The following is a 23945-nucleotide window of genomic DNA, read 5'->3' as shown; positions in this document are numbered from 1 at the left end:
CAATTTCACCAGGCTGAAATTGCTCCCGTGAAGCAACATCTAAGAAGGGCATTGATTCAGGACCGCATTGTGCAGCAGAAGTTACAGCCAAGCTCTGAATCCTCTCTAGGTGATTCTTAACATGGCTGTGGCTTACGTGTGGTCTTAAGTTCTTAGCCCCTGTTGATGGGATTGGCAGCATGTTTCCCAATTAGCTGCCTTTCCTTTTTGAGGGTAGATTGGTTATAGGGAAAGTCACAGATGTGTTTTCTCAAGTATGCAGGTTAAATAGAGCACAGGTGAAAAACAATTTTGGACCTATATCTTATCTTTAATCCTATATACTTAGGCACATAGATGCTATCTTATTCAACATAACAACCTCTCCGTAGACATAGAACCTTTTTCTCTCTCACTTTTTCTTTTTCCTCATCACATCACTTTTCTTTCCATACTTAAAACATAAGTAAAATATGCATATTAGGTGTTTAATTTGGTTTTATTTTATTTTTCTCCTTATGGAATCATGGGTAGCTTCATTGCAACTCATTTCTTTCTGTTTGTTTCGTATAGGGCTGATAGTGCAGGATCATTCAGACCCCCTGTTCAGTTCATATGCCAATAAGTCCCACTACCTACTGAATGAATCAAATCGTGCTGAGTTGATGAAATTACCTATGATTCCTCCTTCTTCGTCAGCTTCCAAAAAGAAATGTGAGAAAGGTAACCAAAATAGCTTCTTTCTCTTTTTAATTTTCTTTCACTTTCCTGCTTTTCCTTTCTTTTTGTTTGCTTTTAAAAACAAATCAAGCTCTCTATGCTCATCCAGCACCTTCTTGTTGCGCTTGATAAACTTCACTCATTGCTTATTGTGAGTGTGCATTCATGTTGGCAAAAATATTACAAAGGGGCTTAAAATAATTGCTAAATTCCGCTCTGTTACTGAGCTGCACTTTACCAACCAAATCTAATAGACTTTCCTGAAAACCGTGAGACAGAATCTGTTGTGTCTTTGTGTTGCATGTTAACCACACTAAATGAGATTAATGCCCATTTGAGCCTCGTTCAGACCTGTTTCACAGCCAGAATGGGATTGCCTAGAGGTTGCAAGTATGTTAGCCAGTGATTCCAGGAGAAGATTTTTGGTGCCGTGATTTGTAAGATCGCCAAGACCCCTTTTCAAGCCATCGATCGTATAGGGCTGCCATGTATTTGAACCAATCCTTGCCATTCCTGCCTGGATGGCTTTCACATTTCTCAACTGCCATTTTTCTGTTGAGAAGCCTTTGCTCGACTTATTCAGTCTCCATGAGGAAGAAGGCAGCCTTTTAATTGCTTGTTGATATTTCCTTAGGCAGCTGGATAGCTTTTGCTGGTTTAATTCCCAGAAGATTCCTTCTGACCAGTTGTCGCCACTTAAGGAGGATAAGGCTATCAATGACTATTTATTGCCTCCAGCATCACAGGCAGTGTGCCCTCTGAACACCTGAGTAGGAGAGGGTTGTTGTGCTCATGTCCTGCTTGTGGGATTCTCATAGATATCTCACTAGCCACATGAGAACAGAATGCTGGACTGCTGGAGATAAATAATACCCACACCTTTGGTCTGATCCAGCAAAGCTGTTCTTATGTTCTTATCCCCTCATCCATTTTCATTAATGTGGTATAACAGAATGCACATATTACACACAGCTGATTTGTTTCTCTACCTCTCCCTGGAACCATAGTTCTCATGGGGTTCCTAAGAAACTACATTTGAAGAGAGCAAATTTAGTACTTCCAGCAAGAGACAGTTGGGAATAGGAAGGATGGCTTTAAAAATGTGGTCACCTGATGCTACTGAATAATTCTCTTAAGGGCTTCACATGTAGAAACTCTTGCACAGTTGTAATCGTTCTTTAAATTTCTGAAGATTCAAAATTGCTGTTTAATTTTGAGACTCAGACAAGACAGAAGACCAACCAGGTGAAAACTCTGCAACAGTCCTTCAGTTCAAATGAGAACAAGAGTAGGACACCAGTTTTGAAGGAATTTGGAGAGGTTCCATGCATGTATAGACCCTATCTATCCACAGGAGGAGCTTACCCAGCCATCTGCCATGTTCCCTGCCTTCACTTCCACTTGGCACACATAGCTCTTATGGATGCAACATGAGGTTGCATCCAACATAAGACAAACTCAAAGTAGATCCACTGAAATTAATAAACACGGCTAGTTAAGGTCTGTTAATTTCAGTGGGTCTATTCCAAGTAGATGCTAGTTTGATAAGAACCCATAATGTTCACTATGAAGACTTTGGTTGGGCCTGCCTCCTCAACTGCATGTGAGCTGTACACAGTTGGAGCCTTGTCCAAACTAGGGCTTTTGTCTGTGAAGTTTGGAAAACAGCTTCTATTGTTTCTGAGTGCTTGAACTCTCCAAAAGAATGTTGACCTGGCTAATAGCTCACTCACCTTGTTGCTGTTCTTAAGCTAGTCTCCGTCACTGAGAGACTTGAGACACTTGAGACTTGAGAATTATTTTGAGCCCTCTTTATGCTTAGCTTCAGCAAATCTTACTAATGCATTGTAAGAGCCAATTTCCTGCTTAGCATTGGAAAATTGTGTGTGTGTGTGTGTGTGTTTTGTTGGTTGTTTGCTTTGGTTTTCACATCTTTTTGACATTTTACCTTGTTTGGGCATTTTTTTCAATGATTGGAGCTGTATTTCCTCTGAAATGGTGTTTATGCTTTTAGAATTAATTGTGGGATTTTGAAATGAAAGGGAAATCAAGCATTTTAGGCTTTATTGCATCCACAGCAGAGGAAATACAGTAATTATTTTGTTGTTGTTTTAACAAACTCTTTTTTGAGCTCTGTAACAACCAGTGCAATCACAGCTTTGAAAGTCTATAGGTGGACAAGATTTTCTGACAGCCTTTTGGAAAACATGAATCCAAATTTCTCCAGATACTAAAAAGTCCCACAAAAGCAGCTTAATGCTGTGTCCTAAATTTTGAGGGCCCCCCCCGGCTTTGCAAGAGTGCTTGTTTGCTATCAACAACATATTTGAACAAAAATCAAGTCCCCACTTGCAAATATCCCCATCCGTTAGTATAAATATTTAACTACTTCAAAATACAGGTAGCTCGTGCAGATGTGATGTCCCTGATCACACTGGTTTGAAGCTTCCCATAGTAAGAGCCAACCTTGGTGCAGATGTCAGGCTACTGTGTGGTTTGCTCCAAAAGCAGAAAAATAGGGAAAGTGTTTGGAGGGAGGGATGCGCAAGTGAGTTTAGCCTGCTGTGCACTTTAGAGAAGGGAATTGTTACATCTGCACAAGCCACGTAGTGCAGGAAACCTTTGTTTTGGAGAGAGCAAAGATTTGCAATTTAGAGATAATAGAATTTATTTTTCTCTTGTATCGTTTTTGAAGCAGAAAAAAATTGATCAACCTATAGGCTAACTTTTATGCACTAACTGATTGCTAAGGGATTCAGTCATGGCAGTGCTGGTTTAAAACATATTACAACCAGTCATTTCTCTGAAATATTGGCATCTCTTAATATTAAGACTGCCTGAGAAAAGGAAACTTCCACATAGTTTTTTTATATTCAAAAGTAGGTCTGATTTGGCTGTGTAACATAAAAAGTTGATGTGCTTTAGCAAATCACATGGCTTAGGAGGTTTTTTTTATTAGTCTTGTACATACAGAATATGTGTTTTTAAATCCAGCATTGCAAATTTGACTTGATCTTTTTGTTTTGCCGTTTGTATTGTATGGGTTGGTAATCCTGGGCATATTGCACTTGAGAGACGGTGAATCCTGCCCAACGCCTTTAACTATAAACTGAGCAATGTTGTTTGTTTAAAGGTGGGAAACTGTTGTGCTGTGAATCATGTCCAGCGTCCTTCCACCCGGAATGTCTCAACATCGAGATGCCAGAGGGCTCCTGGAACTGCAATGACTGCAAAGTGGGCAAGAAGCTACGGTACAAGCAGATTGTTTGGGTCAAGCTGGGAAACTACAGGCAAGTGAAGCCCAACTCAAAATACTTTGTGGTTATCCTATTATTATTATTATTATTATTATTATTATTATTACTACTACTACTACTACTACTACTCTATCTTGATTTCTTTTTTAAAACTATACAGGTAACTCACATCTTATGCAGGGGTTATGTTTCTAAATTGCTCAAAGCCTCAACAACTCCTAGAACTGCTCCCACCTCCTGAGATCTGGCTGTTAAGCCCTCCAGCTTTCTTACTGGGGTCTCAGGAAACACCACTTGTACTCATGCAGCCTCCTTGCAGCTTCGCTTCTCCTTCCCTCAGCAGTGTTCCTCAGTCATCTTCTAGCTGCTGCTGCTGTCCTTCCTTGACTGCTGCTGCTCTTTCTGTTCTATCCCTGCAAACCCGCAAACTTTCTTTTAAAAAAGAACATCTTTACCCCACACTGGCTCTGCTTTCTGGTTTTTCCTGTTCTCTTTGTATCTGGAAAGCCCAGCATGGAGAAAGCTGTTAAGCCCTCCAGCTTGCTTACAGTAGCGGGTCTCTTAGCAGCTTTCTCCACACCCCGTTCTCCATGCTGCTGCTGGGCTCCTTCCTGGGCCTGCTGGGCTCTGGTTACCCCATGCAGAGGAGCCCAGCCCGAGGGACAGGATTTGTGTGAGTCACTGTTTCTGAGCCAGTCTTGCAGAAAGGAAGAGGAAGGGGGATGTAGGGGGGTTGCTATTCTGCTTGGACCACCCACTGGCCCTTCTCTCTGCCTACTCCAAGCACTTTGTATTTAATTCATTATTTTCTGGCCAAGCGTGCAAAGCTGCAATCCCATAAGTGAAATTAGCAAAAGATGTGAGTTACCTGTACAAAATACTTTGCAGATTTTATTTTTCGTCATATTTGTATGCTTCCCCTCTTCTCCGGAGCTTAGTGCAGCTGGGGGAGGCGGCATTCCCTCTTTTTATTTTCACAGTAAGAGTGAAAGATAGGTTATGTTCAGAGAATAAGACCTGGCCCAAGATAATTCAAGGAGATTCATGATGTCTGGCAGTCTGAATTCGGGTCAAGTTCCTTTCTTAAGGTTCTACCAGCCACCCTCCAGACAGTGGCAGGCTGGACAACTTTGTCTCCAGCTATCCTTAAAGAAGAGGCAGAATTGTATGAGAGGAAATAGCCCTTGATTCCACCTGGTTCCGAACCATTTAGGACTTTGAATTGTGCTACAAAATGAACCAGTAGCCAGTGAAGGTGATTTAGAGACCTCACATACTCCATGTAGCTGGTTCTAGTCAGCAGCTCTGCTGCTGCTGTTTGTACCACCTGAAGCTTCTGAACAGTCTTTGGAGCAGCTTCACTTAGAGTCCATTATAATTATTCAGTTGGATATAAATAAACCAGTTGTGACTCCTGGAAAGAGTGTCATTGTTGCCTTGGCCTCAGCTGTGCAGTGGCACTCTTGGCCACAATCCAGGAGGAAAGATGTATTGAAGAGGATCCAAAAATTGCAAACCTTTTGAAGAAAGGTTTGTGTTGTTTTATGGTACCTTATGTTGTGCACTGCCTTAATATTTTATGTGGTATATATATACTTGTACAAATAAATATCCAGTCCATTATTGATCTTGGGCTACAGTTCAGTATCTCCAGAGTCTTCCCAAACCTGAGATGGGAATAGAGCAAGAAAGATGTATCATTCATAACTTGATGTCGCCAAGTTCCAGTTCTCCAGACAATCATTTAAAAATAATATTCTTCTAAGGAATTGCATGGCTTAAAATGTGCTGAGATATTGAATATGTTTGTGGATTAATAAAACTTTTTGCAACTTTTAACAGTATTTAGTAGTGTTCTCTCTCTGTCTTTTGACTAGTTGTCATATTTTTCTGACCTAGTTATGTGAATTGATTAGTAAAATGTCTTATGGACTAGTACTGATGATTGACAGTTTCAAAATTGAATTATTGTTGTCTGTTTTCTGCTTACAGAGCTCATATTCTCTTCTAGGATATACCACTTTTGCACAAACTCATTGAAATAAATGGACCTTGTGCAGCTGGACTGCTGGGTGGTTAGCTCTTAAGTGATGAGGAGTTCACTTGTATAAGGAATTTTCTAAGATTGCTACCTACACTAGGAATAATCCTGCAGAACATAATTTACTAGCAGAGAGATGGTTTGAGAGCTGTAAGACAGACAGTATGCCTTTTATTTAATGAATTTCTTTCTTAAAACCCCCTCCTTTTTTCTCACTCCATTATTTCTAGGTGGTGGCCAGCTGAGATCTGCAATCCCAGGTCTGTTCCTCTCAACATTCAGGGCCTCAAACATGATATCGGGGACTTTCCAGTATTTTTCTTTGGTTCACATGACTACTATTGGGTACATCAGGGCAGAGTATTCCCTTATGTTGAAGGAGACAAAAGCTTTGCTGAGGGGCAAACTAATATTAACAAGACCTTCAAGAAAGGTAAAATCAAAAGACAGTTTTTAGTGGTTTAATGACAAAATGTTCCACATTTTTTGTGTCTCCATCACTACTTAATCACATGGAAATTGTGGTTGTTGTGTTTTGTGTCCTGTGTGAAACTCCAGCTGAACTCTACTGAGAACTGGTTTAAATGTTTATAACTATATGCGACAACAGTTCTGGAATTGTTTTCCATCTAGAAGGTAGCAATCCCTGTGCATATTTGGTAAAATGATAAAACATTAATATTAGTGCTGCAACATTTAGTTGATTAGTCTATTAATTGATTTTTTAAAATCTGGTTAAAAAATCTTTGATGAAAAAGATGTTCCTGATTATTGGGCAGCAGTTTCTTTCCCTTAAATACATGGTGGGGGGCTGGTTCTTTGTGCCATCTTGTGAATGGGGCATAAGCAACAAGAGTATGCTTCCCCACACCCCTTTATGCAGTTAATCAATTAAATGAAATAATAGATTTTAAAATTTGTAAGTTGGAGTAACAGGTCTAAATATTCTCTGATGGCTTAAAACCGTTTTGTTCTGGATTTCCAGAGCGTAGCTATTTGTCGAGTGTTCCCTCTGCACCAACTGCTAATACTAACTCCTTCCTCCATTTTGGGCTCCTTCACACAGCGCTTGAAGAAGCAGCAAAACGCTTCCAGGAACTGAAAGCACAAAGAGAAAGCAAAGAAGCACTTGAAATTGAAAGGAACTCAAGAAAACCACCTCCATACAAACATATTAAGGTGAGCCCCTTTTCTTGCTCTTATTTGTGTTGGATGTGTTGAGCACATGAGCACTTTACATCCACAGTGAGAAACCTTTTCTCCCGGCCGGCCAGGTCTGCATCTGCCCTACTCCTCATGGGCCAGACTCGACATGTGAGCAGGGCTACCCACTGTCAATCACCCAATGTTACGACGACATCAGGTAACCAGCCTCTCTGAGCGCATGTTCCCTGTACAGATTTAAAGAGGCTTGCAAAAGAGGTGCCATAAGGACATAGAAAGTGACATTATATCAAATCAGACTATTTGTCCATCTAGCCCAGGATTGTCTATTCTGACAGGCAGCAGCTGACAGGCAGAGGTTTTCATTTTTTTATTATTATTAATTGCTTTATTGATTGTAAATAAGAAAAAAGTCAACAAAGAAAAGAACCAAAGGATGATACAAATTACAAAAAATTAAATTAACTTCTTACAATACAACTTCTTTTTATGACTTGCAGTCACCCCATCAAGAGTCCCAGGTTTCTTTTAAGTAGCGTACTTTTCATTATCACTCCAAACTTCTCCCAAATTTTTGTTTTAATAAGTTTTCTATGTTCATACTGGGATCATTCTAGGCTAGCCAGAGAATTCATATTTTTACAATGCTCTTTTAAGATATTCTCTGTAAAAATCCCACTCTCTAGAATCATAGAATCATAGAGTTGGAAGAGACCACAAGGGCCATCGAGTCCAACCCCCTGCCAAGCAGGAAACACCATCAGAGCACTCCTGACATATGGTTGTCAAGCCTCTGCTTAAAGACCTCCAAAGAAGGAGACTCCACCACGCTCCTTGGCAGCAAATTCCACTGTCGAACAGCTCTTACTGTCAGGAAGTTCTTCCTAATGTTTAGGTGGATGATTAAATGATTACTAGTAAATGATTGTTCTGTATTATCTCTAATTCTTCCTGTCATCCTTGCTAATTCTGTGTATTCCAATAATTTCATCTGACAGTCCATTTTGGTCGGAATGGAATCTTCTTTCCATTTTTTGGCTATTAAGATTCTTGCTGCCACTGTTGCATTCAGGGAGATTTTCCTCAATTTTTTTGGAATGTCTATATGTACATTCGGGGTTTTATTCAAAGGAGATTTTAAACATATTTTTGAGCTCGTTATATTCCACCACATGTGAATCATCATACCCTCCGCCTCTCTACATCTGCAACAAATGCTTGACCTGGTTCTATACATTTTAACCAATTTTGATGGTGTTAAATACCACCAGTATAGCATTTTCATAAAGTTCTCTTTCAGGGTATAACATGCAGTAAACTTCACGTCTTCCCTCCATAATCTTTCCCAGGCTTCCATTAGAATGTTATAACCAAAATCTCTGGCCCATTGGATCATTACCGATTTAACTTCCTCCTCTCTGACTTTCCAGTCTAGGAGGAGTCTATACATTTTAGAGAGTGATTTGTCTTTGTTTTGAATTACAGTGGTACCTCGGGTTACAGACGCTTCAGGTTACAGACTCCACTAACCTAGAAATAGTACTTCGGGTTAAGAACTTTGCTTCAGGATGAGAACAGAAATCGCGCAGCGGCGGCGGCGGCAGGATGCCCCATTAGCTAAAGTGGTGTTTCAGGTTAAGAACGGACCTCCAGAATGAATTCAGTTCTTAACCCGAGGTACCACTGTAGTTCTTTCTCGAGTTTACATGGTTCTGTAGAAAAACCTTTCCTTTTATCTATTTTAAATGTCTCATTAAGCTGATGATATTGTAACCAGTCAGATAAATGTGTTTCGATTTCTTCAAAACAAATTTTTAATTTGAGTCGGTTTCCTACCTCCTCCAGTAATACTTTGTAAGTTGCCCAGTTTCCTTTCATATTCTTTTTTTTAACAGAGAATGCTTCTACCGGTGATAACCACCATGGCTTTTTAGGCTCTACCAGATCTTTATATTTAGACCACACCAAATATAAAGATTTTCTTATGGCATGGTTCAAGAAACCTTTATGGACTTTATCATACCCTAATGTGATGGGATGATGAGCTGCTTGTGCGTAAAGTCCTAGTCCCTCAGAGTTTGGCTAAGTCCACAAACCTCTGTCTGTGACGGAGCTCCTTAAGCATGGCTCCATCAGTCGCTCGTAGAATCGGACAGTGGGCGTTTACGGAACTTCTTCCAGCATAAAAGTTCCTTAACGGAAACGCGTCTTCTGGACTCTCGGCGTGACAGTTTCCGGCGAGGAGTAGGTGTCCCTATGGGAGGTCCTGAAACCTCCCCACTATTTTCGTTGGAAGTGTTTCTGAGCCCTCCCTCTGACTCACTTTCCCTTGGAACTCCTCCTCCTCTCCCCCTGCTGGTTCCCTCCTCAGCTGAATAGTCTCTCTCAGCCTCTGTGAGCCCTTTCACCTCCTGCTTCTCCGATGACAGTTCCCTGACATCCACCTCCCCTCCAGGGCCCCCTTCACCCCCTCCCCTCCTCTGCGGGAGGCGAGGGAGCAAAACCCCTGAAAGAACCTCCCTCATCTTCCGAAGTTTCGAACACTTCCCTCCACCGGTTGCTGTTTCCGGTTTCTAAGTACTCCTCCTCATCGGAGTCTGTTCCTTCTTCCAACTCCGATTCCCTGAATCCTTCCAGTTCCTCCTCATCGTCGGTGGTGCCAAAGTACTCCCTCCGGAACCTCGCTACTGGCTGAGGTTTCCTGGGGAACCTTTGGTGGAACGTTTCGATCAAGATCTCGTCACTGACCTCCTCTGCCGTCACCCAGGTGTTTTCCGACTCCGGTTCCCCTTCCCACGCGACCAAATACTCCACCTGATTACCCTTCCACCTGGAGTTGATGATCTCCGCCACATGGTTGCTGCTTTCCCTTTCTTCTAAGACTGGCCCCCGTGTGGAGACCCCTTCACCTTCCCCCCTATATGGTGACAGTAATGACCTGTGGAATACTGGGTGCAGTTTCATGTGGTTCGGTAACCGGAGACTGAAAGCCACTGGGTTGACCTGTTGAATGACCTCAAATGGTCCCAATCTTTTGGGTCTCAATTTCTTGCAACCCCCCTTGAACGGCAACCCTTGGGTTGACAGCCAGACCTGACTCCCCACCCTGATGGTTTCACCTTCCCTTCTGCTTTTGTCTGCCTGCCTCTTATATTCTTCTTTGGCCCTTTCTAAGTTGAGTTGGAGTTGACGATGGATCGCTTCCATTTCTTCTACAAAATGTTCGGCGGCCGGGACACTCCATCTCTCCCCTCCTCCCCCTGGAAACGCCCTGGGGTGGCACCCATAATTAGCCAAAAAGGGGCTCATCCCGGTGGACACATTCTCCGCATTATTGTAGGCAAATTCCGCTAGCGCCAACTTTTCGACCCAATCGTTCTCTCTGTCATTGACATAACACCTCAGGTATTGTTGGAGGATACCGTTTGCTCTCTCCGCCTGCCCATTGGTCTCAGGGTGCCTGGCAGTCGAAAAATTGACCTCTACGTGCAGTAAGCTCATAAGTTTCCTCCAGAACCTGGACGTGAACTGTTTCCCTCTGTCGGAGACCACCCTCAAGGGGGCGCCATGCAGCCTAAAAATATGTTCTACAAACAATTTCGCTGTCTCTTCCGCCGTGACTGCATGTGAGCAAGCTACAAAGTGACCCATCTTAGTTAACAGGTCTACTACGACCAGTATGGCGGTTTTCCCCTGGGATTTAGGCAGATCAGTCATAAAATCTATCGATACCGCCTCCCACGGTCGTTCTGGTGTGGGTAACGGTTCTAATAACCCCGCCGGCGCCCGCCTTTCTCCTTTGGCTCTCTGGCATTGGTCACACCCTCTTACATACTCCCGTACATCCTCCCTCACCTTGGGCCACCAAAATTCCCTGGTCACCAACCACATGGTCTTGTGTTGCCCAAAATGCCCCGCTGTGGGGTTGTCGTGCAGCTGTTTGAGTACTCTCCCCCTCAATTCCCCTTCAGGTATATATAGTGCCCCTTTGTAATACAATGCCCCGTTTCTTTCTTCAAAACCTCCGGGGTCTTCTCCCTCTCTCCTTAAACCTCTGAGCTTATTCTGGGCGTATTCATCATTTACCGTTCCCTCTACCAGTTCCCTTTGCCCCACCCAGGCCGCCCCACACACCCAGCGGTCCTCTGGGATGATATGTCTCTCTTCAGGCGCTCCCTCCCCCTCCAAATATTCAGGTTTGCGTGAGAGAGCGTCCGCTCTGATGTTTTCTGGACCTGGCACATAGCAAATTTCAAAATGGAATTTGGAGAACTCCTGGGCCCACCTCACTTGTCGTTGGTTGAGCACTCGTGCCGTTCTCCAATACTCCAAATTCTTGTGGTCCGTACACACTTGCACCTTATGCTGTGCGCCAATTAGTAAATGTCTCCATCTCCGGAACGCTTCATGAATGGCGAGTAGTTCTCGGTCATATACGGTGTAGTTCCTCTTGGATTTGTTCAGCTTACGCGAAAAGAAGGCACACGGTCTCCACTCCGACTTATTCTTCCCCGGCTGAAGCAGCACCGCCCCCACCGCCCGGTCTGAGGCATCAGTTTCCACTCTCATTGGTTTTTGTAAATCCACATGCAGGAGCTGTTCTTCCGAAGCGAATGCCCTTTTCAGTTCCTCAAATGCTTGCTCCACCTCCGCCGTCCAAACGAATTTCTTCTTGCTGCTGAGACAGTCCGTGATGGGAGCCGTTAAGTGGGCAAAGTTCTTGATGAACTTACGGTAAAAGTTCCCAAACCCTAAGAACCTTTGCACATCCTTTTTCGTTTTCGGTGTCTTCCATTCCAGCACCGCCTGGACCTTGCCTGGATCCATGGCTAATCCCTTGTCTGATAAGCGGTACCCCAGGAATTCCACCTCCTTGGTGTGAAACTGACACTTCTCCAATTTCACCCACAGCTGGTTTGCTTGCAGTTGGCTCAGCACTTCCCTGACATCCTTTACATGCTGCTCCTCATTCTCTGAATATATCAACACGTCATCGAGGAAGGCCACGCAATTCTTGTAGAGCAGAGGTCCCAGGACGTGGTTCATGAACGATTGAAAACATGCTGAGCCTCCTTGTAATCCGAAGGGCATAACTAAATATTCAAAAGCCCCCAAAGGGGTGAACATGGTGGTTTTCCATTCATCCCCTTTCCTTATTCGTATCAGGTTGTATGCCCCTCTCAGGTCCAGTTTCGTGAATATCTTTCCCTTCCTCACCCTGGTCAAAATGTCATCAATTCTGGGCATGGGGAAAGCCACTGGTTCTGACACTGCATTTAGGGCCCGGTAGTCCACTACAAGTCTGGGTTTATCCGTGTTTTTTTTGTCCACAAAAAACACTGGGCTGCCCCCCACCGCTCTGGACTCTCTGATGAAGCCCCTCTTCAGGTTTTTATCAATAAACTCCCTTAACTCCTGCATTTCCCTGTCTGACATGGCGTACAGCTTGCCCGCGGGGAGCTGGGCTCCAGGGACCAGGTTGATTTGGCAGTCAAAGTCTCTATGCGGTGGTAGTTTATCTGCTTCCCTTTCGCTGAAGACCTTGCTCAGGTCAGCGTATTGTTTGGGCACCTTCCCTTTGTCCGTTACTTCCGTCCCTGCTAGAAAGGCTTTTGCCCCTTCCGGCGCCTTTCCCTCTTTGCAGTGTTCCAGGCAATGTGCTGACCCAAAGGAGACCACTCTCTGATGCCAGCCCACTAGCGGATCATGCAACGCTAGCCAGCTCATTCCCAAAATAACGGGAGCCCCTCCCAGGGTGGCCACATTGAACGCTATCCTTTCGGTGTGCCTGGCCACCCTCATAACCATTGGGACGGTCTGTAGGCTAACTTCTCCTCCCAACAGCTCCCTCCCATCGATCGTGGTCACCTGCAGGGGGTTACTTAAAGGGAGTATCTGTATCTGGTGTTCAGCTGCAAACTCCTTACTCATAAAATTACAGGAGCTGCCTGAGTCCAATAGCGCCTTTGTCTTTAGTGGGTGTCCGTTTGCCAGCTCTAGCAACACCTCTATCACTAGGGCTGGTCTTGGAGGTTCCGGCGTGGGCACTTTTACTGCTCCTTGGCCTGGCTGCTGTGCCCTGACGGTGGCAGCCAGGCGTTGGCTTTTACTGGCTCCTGGACTCCCTCCTCCTTCCCCCCAACAGCTCCTGCCATCCCTTGCCATTCCTTTCTTTGCGGGCAGACTCTGGCAAAGTGACCTGGCTGCTGGCAGAGATAACATTTCTTGGCGCTCTTCCCCTCCTTCTTCCGCCCTTCACTGGGATTTGAAACTGCGCGCGCGCTGTTCCAATTTCCATCGGCTCTCCTGGCGGGAAATTTGGCTCCGGAATCTCTGGAATGCGGAAATCCCTCCAACGCTCTCCTTTCCCTTCCCGCTTCTCCAAGGCTCTCGCCTCCTGGCGCGCTCCAATGGTCAGCGCTGATTTGGTCAGCTGGTCCATAGACTCCGCCCTGGGCGCCCGGGAAAGTTCGTCTTTCACCGCCGAAGAAAGCCCCTCTTCAAAAAGCATTTGAATGGGTTCCGCCGATAGGTCCCACCCCAATTTATGTATCAGCATTGTAAACTCAGTCCAGTACTCACGAACCGATCGGCTCCCCTGTTTACAAGCCATCAACTGTCTGCGCACCAGTCCCTGCTCAATCTCGCTGGAAAACATCAAATCCATGGCGCAAAAAAACTTCCTCGTGTCCTTCAGCATTTCACTATTCCCTGCCATCAGGGGTCTAACCCAGTCTCTCGCCCCCCCTTCGAGATGGCCAACCACAAACGCCACTCGCGATGCCTCGTCGGGAAAGTCGTCAAACTGCAGCTCGAGAGCATACTGCATCTCTGTCCTAAAGGCTTGATAGTTCCTGGGGTCCCCCCCAAACTTCTGCACCAATCCTGGCATCTTTCTTGCTAGTGGGGCGCCTTTTGCCTTTTCTGCATCCTGCGCCCTCCTTTCCTCTAGCCTCGCCGTTTGCAGCGCTAGCTGGACCTCCAACACCCTGTACCTTTCTTCCAGGCTTGGACCCTCTCCAGCTCCTCCTGCTCCCCCGGTTCCGGCTGGGTTGCTCATGATGCCTCTCTGCACAAGCTGCTTTCAGGGACTGTCCGATTGCTGTGATGGGATGATGAGCTGCTTGTGCGTAAAGTCCTAGTTCCTCAGAGTTTGGCTAAGTCCACAAACCTCTGTCTGTGCGGAGCTCCTTAAGCATGGCTCCATCAGTCGCTCGTAGAATCGGACAGTGGGCGTTTACGGAACTTCTTCCAGCATAAAAGTTCCTTAATGGAAACGCGTCTTCTGGACTCTCGGCATGACAGTTTCCGGCGAGGAGTAGGTGTCCCTATGGGAGGTCCTGAAACCTCCCCACTATTTTCGCTGGAAGTGTCTCTGAGCCCTCCCTCCGACTCACTTTCCCTTGGAACTCCTCCTCCTCTCCCCCTGCTGGTTCCCTCCTCAGCTGAATAGTCTCTCTCAGCCTCTGTGAGCCCTTTCACCTTCTTCTCCGATGGCAGTTCCCTGACACCTAAGTAGGTGTGCCATCCGTATCGATTATAAAATCCTTCCAAGTCGAGCAGATCGGTATTTTGTAACATCATCCATTCCTGGATCTAGGAGAGACTGGCAGTTTCGTGATATAATTTCAAGTCTGGCAGGGAAACCCGCCCCCCCCTTATATCTATTAGCAATTTGTGTTTAATCCTGTCCCCACCATATAAATCTAGAGAAATCCTTCTGCCATTCCTTGAAATAGCCCATTCCCCCGATCACAGGAATTGATTGAAAGAATAAAAGCATCCTTGGAAGCACATTCATCTTTATAGTGGATATTTCCCCCCATAATGATAAGCTAAGTCTATTCCAGATCTCCATGTTTTTTAAAAATCTCTTTCCAGGTCTTAATATCTTAAAATAAGTTTTTTGGTGTGTTTTTTTGCCTAAGCCATATTCCTAGATATTTTACTTTCTTACTAATTGTCAATCTGGAAATCCTTTCTAGTTCCTCTTTTTCTTGGGTTTCCATATTTTTAATCAGCAGTTTTGGTTTTTTACTATTGAGTTTAAAACCCACCACCTGTCCAAATTCTTTAATCATTTCCAGCACTTTTGGTAAGCATTCTTTTGGATTTTCAGTCATAATTATCAAATTGTCAGTGAAGGCTTTCAATTTAAATGATTTTCCCCCTACTACAATTCCTCTTGTATTTTCATCACTTCTTATTTTCCTATTCAATATTTCCAAAATCAAAATAAATATTAGCGGGGACAGAGGGCACCCCTGCCATGTCCCTTTCCTTGTATTGCAACTATATGTAATACTGCTATTTATGATAAGTTTAGCTCACTGTGGTTTAACCCACAGCGCCACCCACATCCCCGCTGCTCCAAGTATATCGCCCCAATTCCTTTGCAGAAAGTTTCTTCAAAACCCATTTGGTTAATTAATCTTTTCATGAGGCACCAGGAGATGTTATCAAATGCTTTTTCCTTGTCTACCAACATTAGTTTATAAAACATTAGTGGACCGGGAATCTTTCTTTTTGGCACCACAGAGGCTTCTAGGGTCTCAGGACACGCAGCTGAGCCTTTGGGGGCCGCGTTGCCCCCCAGGTCCCCTACAGCGATCAGGTTTGCCCCTGGAGAGAACGAACATGTGCCCTGATATGAGTTATGGCAAACCAGAAGTCCCTTGACAGGCAAAGGTTTTCCATCACCAGCTATCTGAATTTTTAACAGGAAATGTCAAGAATTTAACATTCTAAATACAAAGCATGCACTCTGACACTGTGCTGTAGTCTGTCCCCAAAAGTAGCCATACGAAAACCACAAATGCAATTTTAAACTTGGTACATTTCCGGGGGGGGGGGGGGGCGGTGCATGGTTTACGAAATTCTGAGAGTGCAAATGATGTACATGCATATATGAACCAAATCTCTGTGTGTGCTTGCATGCAAGTGTTAGAATTACACATTTTATCTTTTCTTCTTTTTCTGTTTCACAGTCCAACAAATTAGTAGGGAAAGTTCAGATCCAAGTTGCAGACTTGTCAGAAATCCCTCGATGTAACTGTAAGCCAACTGACGAAAACCCTTGTGGCTTGGAGTCAGAGTGTCTGAATCGAATGCTGCAGTATGAATGCCACCCCCAGGTTTGCCCTGCAGGAGAGCGCTGCCAGAACCAGTGCTTCACCAAAAGACTCTACCCAGAAGCAGAAATTATAAAAACGGACCGGCGCGGCTGGGGTCTGAGGACAAAACGCAGCATTAAGAAGGTAACATATAGGATGAATGCTTTTGAACTGTTGTAGAGTGTTTAAATAGATGGCTGCTTTTGGGGGGGTGTCTTCCCTTGAATTGTAGCCCATACAAATAAACTTTGAGACAGAGTAGGTGAAAATAATTCTTGTTGGTCAGATTGGTTTTAAATGTACAACTCAGAGAGTAGCTGGAAGTGGGGAGGGAGAAAAAGGTCCTCCTCGCCTTCCACTATGCAGTTTTAATCTGAAATCTTAGGCGCTGTACTGCACCAGAGCTCAGAAACTGCTCGCGTTAATGAAATTCCTTGTTGCAAAATGCGCCTGGAACAACGGGAGCTTCGATCGCTGGAAGAGGGCCCTTTCTGCTGTCACACCCCAAGTTTGGGATTTCTTCCTCAAGCAGTTGTTCTTGGAGCTGACACTGCCAGCTTCTTGAAGGCTTTCCTATTTGCCCAGGAATTTTTAGGTTGTGGTTGGATTTTTGTTCTCATTTGCTCTTTAGTGGTTTAGATTGTAACATTTTTTTGCCTCATTCTACTTAATTTTGTTTATTTACTGGTTTTAAATTGCATTTATATCTTGTCTATGAATTCATTTTTCTTCACACTTTGTACACTTCCTGTTAATCTTTTGATAAAGGGAGAAATGTTTTAAATTAATTAAGCATATTTAGTAGAAGCATATTTCTTTGGGTTTTAGAAGGCCTGAAGCCAGACAGAATTGGGAGGGATCATAAAAATTATGTTAGAAGGAAATGTAGTTCTACTTCCGTCTTTAATACAAGTATATGTGCCTTAAGCCGCTGCAAAGGTTTCCGTGGTCCCATTGCTTGCTAATTCACAGATGTGTGAATCCAAAATGCTTAAGGATTTTTTTTGAATGAACCTCTTCAGTGTTATTCTGTGAGGGCACTGTAACCTTTTTGCAAATGACTGTATTTAGATTGTCTTACCAAAGGCCACGCAGCTTATTTTAGTGGTGCATGATTCAAGTTTCAATCTCTTTTTCTGCTGTACCACACTGCTTGTCTCCTAACAAAGGAGTTTATTCCTTGCAGTAGCATCACAAATTGCCAGCATGCATTTCTTTTTAATCTTTTCAGGGTGAATTTGTCAACGAGTATGTTGGTGAGCTAATTGATGAGGAAGAATGCAGATTGCGAATCAAACGAGCACATGAGAACAGTGTGACCAATTTTTATATGTTAACTGTTACAAAGGTAAAAAGAAGACATTCTCTCTATGTGGGACTGGTTCATGTAATGCCATCTCAGTTTCAAATGGGTTACACTTTAAAGGCCACTGAAATCCCAGTAAGTGACATCCCCTGCATGGATTACCACAATGAGTGACATTGCAAAAGGCTTGAAATGAGCCTATTTAGCCTGGCTGGCTGGCTGCTCCACCATATCCTTGCAGGGAGTGTGGTGATGCTACTGCAAGGGTATGTGGGAATCAGGCAATTAGAAACTGGATTGAGATATCCATGAAGCCTTCATAAACCATGAGGCCACTCATTCAGGTGGAATTACAAGGGCAACTACTTGCCTGTTGAGTCTGAAATGCAGCGAGTGGCAAACTGTGTAAAAAAAAAAAGTTATAGCTAGGAATTGTCCTTAGGGCTGGGTGATGTCAGCTTTTCAAAATCACAATTTGTCACCAGCCTAAGATCACAATCTGGGGGTACACCGCATTGTTGAAACAACAAGCTGTGTTGGCCCCAGCCTGCGAGGCCCGGGGTGACTGCCGCCACTCTTCCTGCAGCACTTCGCGGGGCCAGGGACAACGCAGCTTGTTCCCAGCGCCAGGCACTGGGGGTGGAGGGAATCCATTCTCAGCGTGCAGAGGGAGCAGGCTGCCTCAACCTTGGCTCCTCACTGGGGCTGCCTTGCACTGCTCCTGCCCCCCAGCTGAGGGAACCCTGAGCACTTGAAAGAAGCTGAGGGAGAAACAAGCTGAATTGCTCTGGTGATACAGTTTGCTCCTCCCTCTGTGGTATGAGGGGCAGAGCGCAGTGGCGGCTTCACCTGGAAGTATACCTTGGGTGAAGCCACCACTGCTCTCAAGTCCCTCTGCTACCAGCTGCCCAACATTGGAAGCAGCGCTGGCAGCAAAGGGACTTGGGAGAGGCATCGGCTTCATCCTCTGTACGAAGCTGCCAGGTGAAGCTGCCATCACGCTCTGCCTCTAATACTAGGCATAATTGGCCTCAGAGAATGTGCCCCCCAAGGCCACCTCACCCTAAGAAGTCACCCCTGCAAGCACGCACTCCCCACTTGGTTGAGGTCTCATGCTAATCTGCTTGTTTGCCCTTCAGCCTCACACTAAGCGGAGGCCTTGTGCTTCTTTGCTGCGGTCAGCATTTGGTAGCAGCATGTGTTGGGAGATTCCATTCCACCTTTTGTTGCAGACATGAGATTGTTGCGTGTCACATGTCTGTTTGCAGTCCAGCACAGACTGCTGGGTCTCGTGAGTGGAACTTCTGCTCTGTGTATTGCTTTTGGTTTTGAGCCTCTCTCTGAGAAGACGGCAAGGAGAGATGACATGTTTCTTTGTTCTGATTTATGTATAATAAATCTGTAGGTTTAGTATGTATCCCCAGCCTCAAGCCTCTTCTGTTGTGCTGCTTACTCTGCTACGTATAGTGTGCTCAAGGTAGCATGTTGGTGTGTGCATGATCCGTTGGTCCCAACTGCTTTGTGGGGAGAGGCGACAGGGGTTTTTCTTCATTTTTCGCTTGTTCACCCCAATAGTAAGGACCAACCCATTGCCCTAGCCCCACCCGCTGGTTCATCTTGATATGAGCCATGAGCCACAAACCTTCTGAATATATGGAGTTCACACATCTAGTTCGAACTGAGGTAAAGTTGGTGCTGGGAGACAGACCCTGCAGTATCAGGTGGAAGACCCACCTTGTGCAGCATTCTGTTCTTAGGTGGGTTGCAAACGGGAAACCTGCAAGTTGGACCTGTGCAGTCACGATCTCCCCTCTGGCAGTGCTTAGCATTTGCCATTCAGGGCTTTCATGTGGTAGAAGCACTTTGTATTTCTGGGCCAGTTACTTCTCTACAAACACAGTTCCACATTGGTTTGTGCCTAAATTCTTTCCTGTCTCAGTGAATGTTATCTGCAGATAGTTTTGTTGAAACTTTGAAGAGTCTTGAGGTAACTTAATATCTGGCGCAAGAAAGTGTGTTGCTTTTTGCTACAACGGGATGGATTCAAACTTAAGTCTTAGACATTTTGTATATGATTGTGTCTCTGTTCTTTGGTCTTTTTGAAGGACCGTATAATAGATGCTGGCCCCAAGGGAAATTACTCTCGCTTTATGAACCACAGCTGCAACCCCAACTGTGAAACTCAGAAATGGACAGTGAGTGGAGATGTCCGAGTTGGGCTCTTCGCTCTCTGTGATATTCCTGCAGGTAAGAGTGCTTTGGCGTTGCTCCATTTCCTTTTAATGTTACTCTGTCTTCCTCGCCTGCCTTGCAGCCTTTTCTTGCCTTTTTCTTGAGGATCTGTAATACTGTAAATTGTTGCTCTGTTGCTAATATAATTGGGTGATGGGCCTGATCCTCAGGTAGGGGATAGAGAAGTGGCAGCACAACAGCCACGTTCTGCAGTGGAATCAGGCCTTCTAAGGCAGCTGTGCACATCAGGAAGGGTCTGCGGTGGTTGAGACCATTCTCACACTTTTTATCACATGAGCACTGAATGGGCACAGAAGGCCTGTCACTGCCATGATTCAAGGCCTTTTGCTTTAGACAAAAAGGGAGGCATACAGCGTCCTATTTGGAATAGACCCACTGAATGTAATAAGCAAGACTAAATAAGGATCATTGATTTTAGCTGGTCTACTCTGAGTAAACAAGGTGAGTAAGGTGGAGCATGAAAGAGGTGTATAAACTATGTGTGGTGTGGAGTTAGAGAAGTTTTCCTTACTCTCCCATAATACTAGAACCTGAGTTCTCCAATATAGCTGAATGTTGGAAGACTCAGGACAGACAAAAAAGTACTTTTTTGCACAATGCATGTTTAAACTATAGAATTTGCTGCTGTGAGATAGAGTAATGACCACAAACTTGGATGGCTTTAAATGGGAATTTGACAAATCCATGGAGAATAACACTTTCAATAGCTGCTAGTCATTCGGGCTAGGCAACATCTGGTTTTCAAAATCTAAATATCACAATATACCAATATATTACAATGTCTTGAATGTTGTCTTGGTTGCTTCTTCCTTTCCACCTTAGGGGAGGAAGACGCAGCCGAGAGACATGCCCAGCCCTGCTGAGCAAGCCCTGATGCCTCTCCAGCTCATGTGAGCTGGCAGGCTGCAAGAACTTCCTTAAACTGCTCCACTGGGAATGGGAAGTCTCCTACCCCTTAGCTGAGTGAGCCCCCATATTGCTCTGACTCGCGTGAGCTGGAGAGGCAGGCGGATTCCTCAAAGGCACAGGCAGGCAGAGCCCAAGAAGGTGCTCTCCCAGAACCCTCTCAGGCTCCATCTGCCTGCGCCTTTGCTGTCTGCAGGCAATTTGAGCTGGTGTGATGTATTGCCAGCTCAAAATGTCTGAAACTGGTATCACTATCTGAACGCCATACTGGTTTCAGACAATTTCCCAATATATTGCCCAGCTCTTCTCGTCATGATGGCTTTGTACTCCAATATTGGTTGTGGTGCTCCTTCAGTCTCAGTTGCGGGGGGAGAGTGCTCTTCTGTTCATGTCATACTTGTGGGCTTCCCATTGACATTTGGGTGGCTGCTATTGTGGATTCCCTCTCTGGAAAATTCATTGCACAGTTTTTGCCAAATGCTGCAGATGCACCTCTTTACCCTTGACATACATGTGTGATACGGATCCACTCTAGTTGTCATGGTAATTCATTCTGAACTGTTTTTAATGTTTTAAGGTTAAGTGTAGAAGAATAAGTGTGGAATTCACATGTGCATACCATATAGAAATAGGGCAGGCAAGGGATCTGGATCCTGAAAGCCATAACACCAGGTCAGTTTAGAAGAAATTTCTTGGCTGAAATGCTCTGACCTTGATGGGCAAGAGGGGCAGTCACGTTTTTAAAAATATGTTGCTTGCTTGTCCAACCTCTTTTAAGATTTGACATGTGCTGGCGCATCATAATTTTCTGAAATACACTTGATGCTGACATTGTTTCACAAACAGCTAGTGTGTAAAGTGCTTCTTTTGAACTTCTAGGGATGGAATTAACATTTAACTATAATTTGGATTGCCTGGGGAATGGCAGGACAGAATGCCACTGTGGAGCAGATAACTGCAGTGGATTCCTAGGAGTGCGGCCAAAGGTTAGTTGTGCAAGCGGAGTAAAGCCCTCTCGGACAGAATCGGCAAATAGAAACCTTCATGCTTAATGTCACACGGTAGTAAAGCTCATTGTGGGAGAAAAACGGGACCATCCGTCCCTGTTCTTTCTTGTTATAAACAAACACAGCATGTACAAAACATCTGGTGCCTGCTTGGATCTATTTGGGTGATGTACTACTTTTTGTTACTGGCTGCTGGTGTCTTCAGGTGTCAGTGCCAGAGCCTGAGAAACAGAAGGAAGGGGGGGGGGATTGGCTCTTCTTTTTAATGGTAAAAGGTAAAGGAACTCTGACAGTTAAAGTTGTCTAATCCAGTGACTCGGTGACTCTTTCCTCCAACTGCTAGACGGCGTGTGCAACAGCAAATGAAGAGAAAGCAAAGAATGCAAAATTAAAGCAGAAGAAGCGGAAGATAAAAACAGAGCAGAAGCAGATGCATGAGGACAACTGTTTCCAGTGTGGAGATGGGGGTGAATTGGTCATGTGTGACAAAAAAGACTGTCCCAAAGCATACCACCTCCTCTGCCTTAACTTGACACAGCCACCCTTTGGTAGGTGCTTCCTGACTTGACTTTACAGGTTTTTCTTGGTAGCCATGAACCTCTGTGTGGAATTATTAAGAGCAGGCAGAGTTCACCTGTTTAACTTTGTGACACCTAGGAAACAGTTTGATATTCCAACAACATCCCGGAGGGAAGGGAGGGGGTACAAGTTCTCCATTCCTGGCATATGTGATGGTTAATAATAATGGGACCAAGTAAAGGTGAAGGTAAAGGACCCCTGGACGGTTAAGTCCAGTCAAAATCGACCATGGGGTGAGGGGCTCATCTCCGCTTTCAAGCCAGGAAGCCAGCGTTTGTCTGCAGACAGTTTTTCTGGGTCGTGTGGCCAGCATGACTAAACTGCTTCTGGGACACTGGGACAGAAGCCAGAGTGCACGAAAATGCCGTTTACCTTCCTGCCACAGTGGCACCTATTTATCTACTCACACTGGTGTGTTTTCGAACTGCTAGGTTGGCAGGAACTGGGACAGAGCAACGAGCTCACCCCATCGCATGGATTCAACCGCCGACCTTGCACTCGGCAAGCCCAAGAGGCTCAGTGGTTTAGACCACAGTGCCACCTGTGAGTGGGACCAATAAACTACATTAGCATGTGGTTTATTAAAGTTTTGTTTTCTTTTTTATATTGAGAATAGAAGTGAGCTAAATTGTTTCCTCAAACTTTGCCACTCAGATTCAGATTGCAGAATCCCCTTGTTTAGAGCACGCAATAGTTTGCCATTTCAAACATTGGTTTATGCTTTAAATCTCACCCAGGATTTTTAGGCAGCTTCAAACCAGTGTTTGCTGGATAGGACATCAAACTGTGGTGTATGCTGCAGAGAAAGTAATTAAAAACCTGGAGTGTACAAGAGGAGAGCAGAAGTACCTGAGATAAAATGTGGCTTGGCATTATGTGTGAGCTGGAACTATGTGGGCCTTGGCAATCTGGTAACAGGATATTTGCTTCCTAGTGCCTGCACTAATATCTCCCCACACCCTGCTCTGTTTTCAGGAAAATGGGAATGTCCGTGGCACCAGTGTGACATCTGCAGCAGCCCTGCCTCTTCGTTCTGTGAGTTCTGCCCCCATTCTTATTGCAAGGATCATGAAAAAGGGGCCCTTGTGGCCTCTGGTTTGGATGGGCGTCCGTGCTGCTCTGAACACAACCCCAAGGCTCCTGTGGCACCAGAGTATTGGAGCAAGATCAAACGCCGATTGGAACAGCAGAATCCTGAGGAAGATTTGAAGGAATAAACTTTCCTTTCCTTAAAACAACAACCCACCTTGCCCCCCGCCCCACTGAGTGGCACATTATTGTGAATTTGGATAAAGTGCCATGGCATCCTCTCTTTTTGTCTTTGGAGTGGCTTCCCTGGAACTCAGACAGGGGCCACCTGAGTCTGTGTGGCCCTTGGCAGCCTGCAGCATCTGCACTCCGATCCATTTGCCCTTGAGAAACGGGAAGAAGTGTCTTGGCAACCTTTTGTTGTTAGAAGAGGAAGCCTTTCCGACATTTTTGTGGGGGGAGAGGCATCATGTTTAAAGTATCTTCTCTGAGTGTGGAAACCAAACATAGCAAAATATTTATTTATTTAAATTTTAATGGACTTTGAGGATTTTGCGTCCTACTACGGTCAGTGTGTCTAAAAGGAGTAGC

The 23945-nt window shown here is 44.8% G+C and overlaps 1 protein-coding gene across 4 annotated transcripts in view; it reads left to right on the top strand.

Moving 5' to 3' along the window:
• The window catches only part of NSD3 (nuclear receptor binding SET domain protein 3), an 87273-nt gene extending 63638 nt beyond the window's left edge, over positions 1-23635 (top strand). For 2 of the 4 annotated variants that reach the window (XM_053367761.1, XM_053367762.1), the window contains 10 exons: positions 553-702; positions 3833-3989; positions 6228-6430; positions 7064-7176; positions 16149-16418; positions 17506-17622; positions 19686-19827; positions 21619-21725; positions 22090-22294; positions 23301-23635. In XM_053367761.1, the coding sequence (XP_053223736.1) occupies positions 553-702; positions 3833-3989; positions 6228-6430; positions 7064-7176; positions 16149-16418; positions 17506-17622; positions 19686-19827; positions 21619-21725; positions 22090-22294; positions 23301-23542 (1706 nt within the window). In that variant the 3' untranslated portion in view covers positions 23543-23635. The remainder of the gene's footprint in view (positions 1-552; positions 703-3832; positions 3990-6227; positions 6431-7063; positions 7177-16148; positions 16419-17505; positions 17623-19685; positions 19828-21618; positions 21726-22089; positions 22295-23300) is intronic. The other 2 variants (XM_053367763.1, XM_053367764.1) reach the window with 1 other exon arrangement.
• Positions 23636-23945: the final 310 nt, after the last annotated feature.

This window comes from Podarcis raffonei, chromosome 15 (assembly GCF_027172205.1).
Source record: "Podarcis raffonei isolate rPodRaf1 chromosome 15, rPodRaf1.pri, whole genome shotgun sequence".
Classification (NCBI taxonomy): Eukaryota; Metazoa; Chordata; class Lepidosauria; order Squamata; family Lacertidae; genus Podarcis; species Podarcis raffonei.
The sequence above is the reverse complement of the archived record's forward strand: the minus strand, read 5'-3'. Positions and strand labels throughout refer to the sequence as shown.